The sequence below is a fragment of the Gavialis gangeticus genome, unplaced genomic scaffold, assembly GCF_001723915.1.
Source record: "Gavialis gangeticus isolate Ggan-Ray unplaced genomic scaffold, GavGan_comp1, whole genome shotgun sequence".
Taxonomy (NCBI): Eukaryota; Metazoa; Chordata; order Crocodylia; family Gavialidae; genus Gavialis; species Gavialis gangeticus.
In genome coordinates, this window is record NW_017728964.1 from 2,075,935 (window position 1) to 2,080,360 (window position 4,426).

A 4,426-nucleotide genomic window follows, 5' to 3' on the forward strand; every position below is an offset into this window, starting at 1 on the left:
CCACTTAGGAACACATTTCAGTTGTTTTTATTCAGCTGTTACATCTGGATGCTCCTCTAGGAATTTGAATGAGCTAAACTGTTGTATTATTTAACCCTGAATGAAACAGAATTAAAGGGTATGCTCCACTTTCCTGCTATCGGAGGATGCAGATGTAACAATGATATCGAAAAAGCTTATATAGCTATAGCTGTGATCTCTGTCCAGACCCAGAGCAGGGGGTCTAATTAAGGGCCTAGTTACACATTACACCGTGATCTCCTTAAATGTTGATCGGTGTTAATGCTAGCTCAAGTTTGGAGCAGTCACACATTCAGGTCAACAGGAGCCTGTAAGACTGAAAGTTAAGAATGTCCTCTCCCAACCCATTCCAGGCTACCCCTCTGCCTCCCAGGGCTACCCCAGATCCGCCCCCCCCCGCAACCTCTGGGCCTTCCCTCTACCCTTCAAGGCTCTTCCCACCCCCTAGGTCTCCCCCCTTACTTACTTGTGGCTGCCCAATCTATTCCAAGGGAGCAGGCAGGGAAGGGTTAACCTGTCTGCCTGACCACCACTGCCATTGGAGGGCTGCTGTTCTTCTCAGGGATGAGCCAGTCCCAGAAAGCAGCAGGGGCAATGGTGGCTGGGCAGGTAAGTTAACTTTTCCCCGCCTGCTCCTCTGGGACAGACAGTGGGGTCAGCTACAGATAAGCAGGGATGGGGGAGTGCAGGGCAGTGAGTGGGGATCCAGGGTGCTGGGGGGAGGGAGTGAGCCCAATCTGGGCGAGTGGGAGAAGGGGGTGGGGAGGTGTTTACACTAAGGTGAAGCCTAGAGTGGGTACACCTTAGTGTAACATGAGGTACATAGCACAGATCAGAGATAAACCTAGGCTGGAGTGGTGTAACTTTAAGCTGCCTAAAGGGTTCTTAAAACTAGTTTCAGATGTTAATGTTTGGACAATCCAGGGGTCAAGAACTCCAGGAGCTAAGTAGAATTAACATGTAACAAGACCCTAAGAGGAATGTAGAGGAAAGGCAATGGTAGGTTAGCTACAGAGACTGGTGGGTAGGACTCAAGTTGAGTGTAGGGAAAGAGTAAAGAAAGATTGCTAGTTAAATGAGACGGTATTAGGGTATATAATTATATAGTTATTCATGATCTTTTCCTGCTGGTTGATCCATCTTTCTCAGTTATAAAATCAACTTGTTCATGGGATGGGAATCTGAACATGTGGCATTACTGTGTAAATGCTGAAGAGAAATCAATACTACCATGGGTGTAGTCGCTTGGTGTGGGATGATAAACTGGCCTGTAACACTATGATATCCTTCGCACACACAGAGGTATATTCTAGTTTGATAGTTCTGCAAAATTTAAATATGAACTCAAAAAATAAACTCACGAATGAAGGGCCTTTGAGTCTATGTACAGACATTCAGTATCTTATTATCATTATACATCAGATATACCACATGCCCATTTAGGATATTTATGTTAGATATATAATTCATGTGCATGAAATGTTATTGTCTGCTCAGTTAGGATTAGGGCTCAATGAACCTGCATTAAGAAAGGTTTTTTAGGCCATTATTATTGATTCAGTGATAGAAAAATGCCCATCTGGTTTTCTGTAGACAGTGTTGCACTTTTGTTCAGGCAGTTTTAGCAGAAGAGTAGTCAAATATTGAGTTCATGATTGTAACTGAAAGGAACATTTAGACCAAAGGGGCAAATTGCGGCTCGCTGGAAATTGGCCAAAGCCCTGCCCACTTTTCTCGAGGTGACTCCAGGGGACAGCACAGCCCAGCACCAGGCTGCCAGGGGTGGGGGCTGCAGCCATGCTGCTTACCCTAGGGCATGCTCAGCATGGGGAAAGCTGGAGTGGCTTGGCGGTGCAGGGGGGAGGGTGGTTACCTCCACAACTGGTCACTCAGCATCCCCCTCTGACTTTGGTGGAGGATCAGATGTGGCTCCCAGGGTGAGTAACTCTGGCCACCCCTGATTTAGACTTAAAAACAGAATTCTGAGGAAGTTGATTGAAGTTAAGTACTAATAGAAATAAAAACATTTAGGGATAAATTCTAGCTTCCTGAAGTCAATAGGAATTTTGCCATTTCAGTAGAACTAGAATTTTAACCTTAGTGTATAAGAGTAAGTAAGTACTTGTGTCTTAGGCATTGCATTGTTGAAAAGCTGAAAGAATGGAAATCCTGTCCCTCCTTTGTATTTGCAGGAGGGAGACTTGGCAAAATTTTGATGAGTGCTGAAAAGGCCTAAGAAACATTTCAGCATAATTGTGCTTATTAACACATCAATCTTACTATTTCCTACACTAAGAGAGCAGATGATTTGTAGGCACTAGTATATTTCTGTTTAATGAGTATATTTAATATAAACAGAACTTTAGCCAAACTAATCATGTCACTACATGTTATAACTCCTAGTAAAGGTTGCCTTTGAAGTCACTCAAAGGTTCAGGAAGAACAGCTACTTGGCAACTCACTAACATCTTTCTGCCTGGCTGTGACACTTAGCAGCCAAGGGCAATGTCCTCCAGTCACTGAAAGGTTCCACAGCAGCCCCAAGGGCTGAAGTGAGAGATGGCAACAGGGCCCCACCCTGCTATTTCCTTCTGCCATGCTTCATTTCCTCCTTCCTATCATGGGCTCTCTGAAAGAGAGTCTGCTTGTTGCAAAAAACATTAGTCTTAAATTCATAAAAATAATGAGTTTGTGCAGATAAGCCCTTGGAAGGTGCCAACTACTGCTATGGCTTTCTTAATAGAAGCTGATACATGTCAGGAAATTTCTCCACTATCCCTTCACTATATCTTGAATTTTCTTCTCATGTCAACAACTTTTGGATGGTTTTAAAAACAATGCAGGTGTGACTGTTGGAAAAATCTTTTCAGATGCTGAGTTAGAGGTTATCTTGGCCAACAAGGCCACTGCAGTGTGGGGTGCTGGGGCCATCCCAGTCCTTACTGTTTATCTACAATGCACAAGGTCATATCAAACAGTCACCTCTGTTTTGCTTGCTGTGGGATAATGGTGGTATCCTGGGATAAAGTGAAGTTGTTCCACCGTGTTGTGCCGTCGGGAGGCAAATGCTTGGCGCTTAGCAGAAGTTTGGTTCATACTTAAGGTATTGTATAAGTTATTTGAGGCACTAGGATGGGAGTGCATCTTTGTCATCCTGTAGCGATCTAAGACAGGTGTTGAAAAAAAGACGTCTGTATGAGACAATGCCCGTGACATAGACTGGTCTGCGAAACCCGAGTGCTCTGGGGAGAGCAAGGGGTCTTGGGAATGGAGACGCTCTGCTGACAAAAGCTGTTCATCAGAGAGAATTCGTTCATAGGACATGCTGAACTCCTCAGGCATGATCCTCTCAGGGGATAGCACCCGGTCCTGGGACATAGCCCGCAGGGGCCGGCGGGGCCTGTCTCTCTGGTTGGTCTGAGTCATTTTGATGACATTGAGAGGGAGGGTCCCTCGTGCTGCCAGATCTGGAAGGTGCCTTCTTCTCATGTAATATTCATCAGCTTCTTTGTCTGCTATGGAAAAAAAGAAAGTGAAACAGCATTAGGTGTAGCAATTCTTCCTGCAGAGGCATTGTGTAAAGAGAACGGCACTCTGCAACAATGCCTTCCAGTGGGCCAGCTAAAGCCTGAGGATGTGCAAATGTGGAGACACAGCTAGCTTTTCTATGGACTCATAAGAACCGTAGACATGGCCATAGCTATATCACTATGCTGTCAGCCACGGAACACTATGGCCATTTGTTTGGAGTATATTTACGTATAATACATAGGCATACTTTATATATACACACACATATAGCCAGATGTGTGTATGTGCATGTATATATGACATATATGTGTTCAGGTGACACATATACTCTTACAGCATGTCACACAAAATGCCGTTGAGTCCACATTACAATACCATGTGATTTATAGTATCATCAGATCACTGGAAAATTAATCCATGTCACTGATTACCGTTCTAGCAAAGACACACTCTGTTAGCAAAAGAGAAGCCAGGCCAAACAGTTTATCCATTCAAAAAATGACATGTCTAGTATTTTTGTTCACCAGTGGTCACTCAAGGTATCCCTTCATAACTTTTGTAAGGAGAGCAGTAGGCCTATGCGTAGTGGCTAGTATTCGCTTTGGATTTGGATTCAGCCGATTTGGGGGACAGTGATTTGATTCAGTGATTCAAATCACTGTCTGGATTTGATTCAGCTGCTGCCAAATCTCTGAACCACCCAGGTCCATCCCCTGCCCGCTCTCCCAGCCTGGCAATGGCTGCCCCACCCACTCCAGCTCCCGGCACTTGGAAACTCCCCCACCCCAGACTTATTGGTTGCTGCTGGGCGGGGGGCGATCCCCACAACCCCCCACTGCCCTATGCTGTATGGGGGCCTCTGCACGAGCCCCCC

The 4,426-nt window shown here is 45.2% G+C and overlaps 1 protein-coding gene across 1 annotated transcript in view; it reads right to left on the bottom strand.

Annotated features, from left to right (window-relative positions):
• Positions 1 to 858: 858 nt before the first annotated feature.
• LOC109287035 (protein shisa-6 homolog) overlaps positions 859 to 4,426 on the bottom strand; it is a 51,554-nt gene continuing 47,986 nt past the window's right edge. The window contains exon 3 of the mRNA XM_019501956.1: positions 859 to 3,536. Within this exon, the coding sequence (XP_019357501.1) occupies positions 2,992 to 3,536 (545 nt within the window). The 3' untranslated portion in view covers positions 859 to 2,991. The remainder of the gene's footprint in view (positions 3,537 to 4,426) is intronic.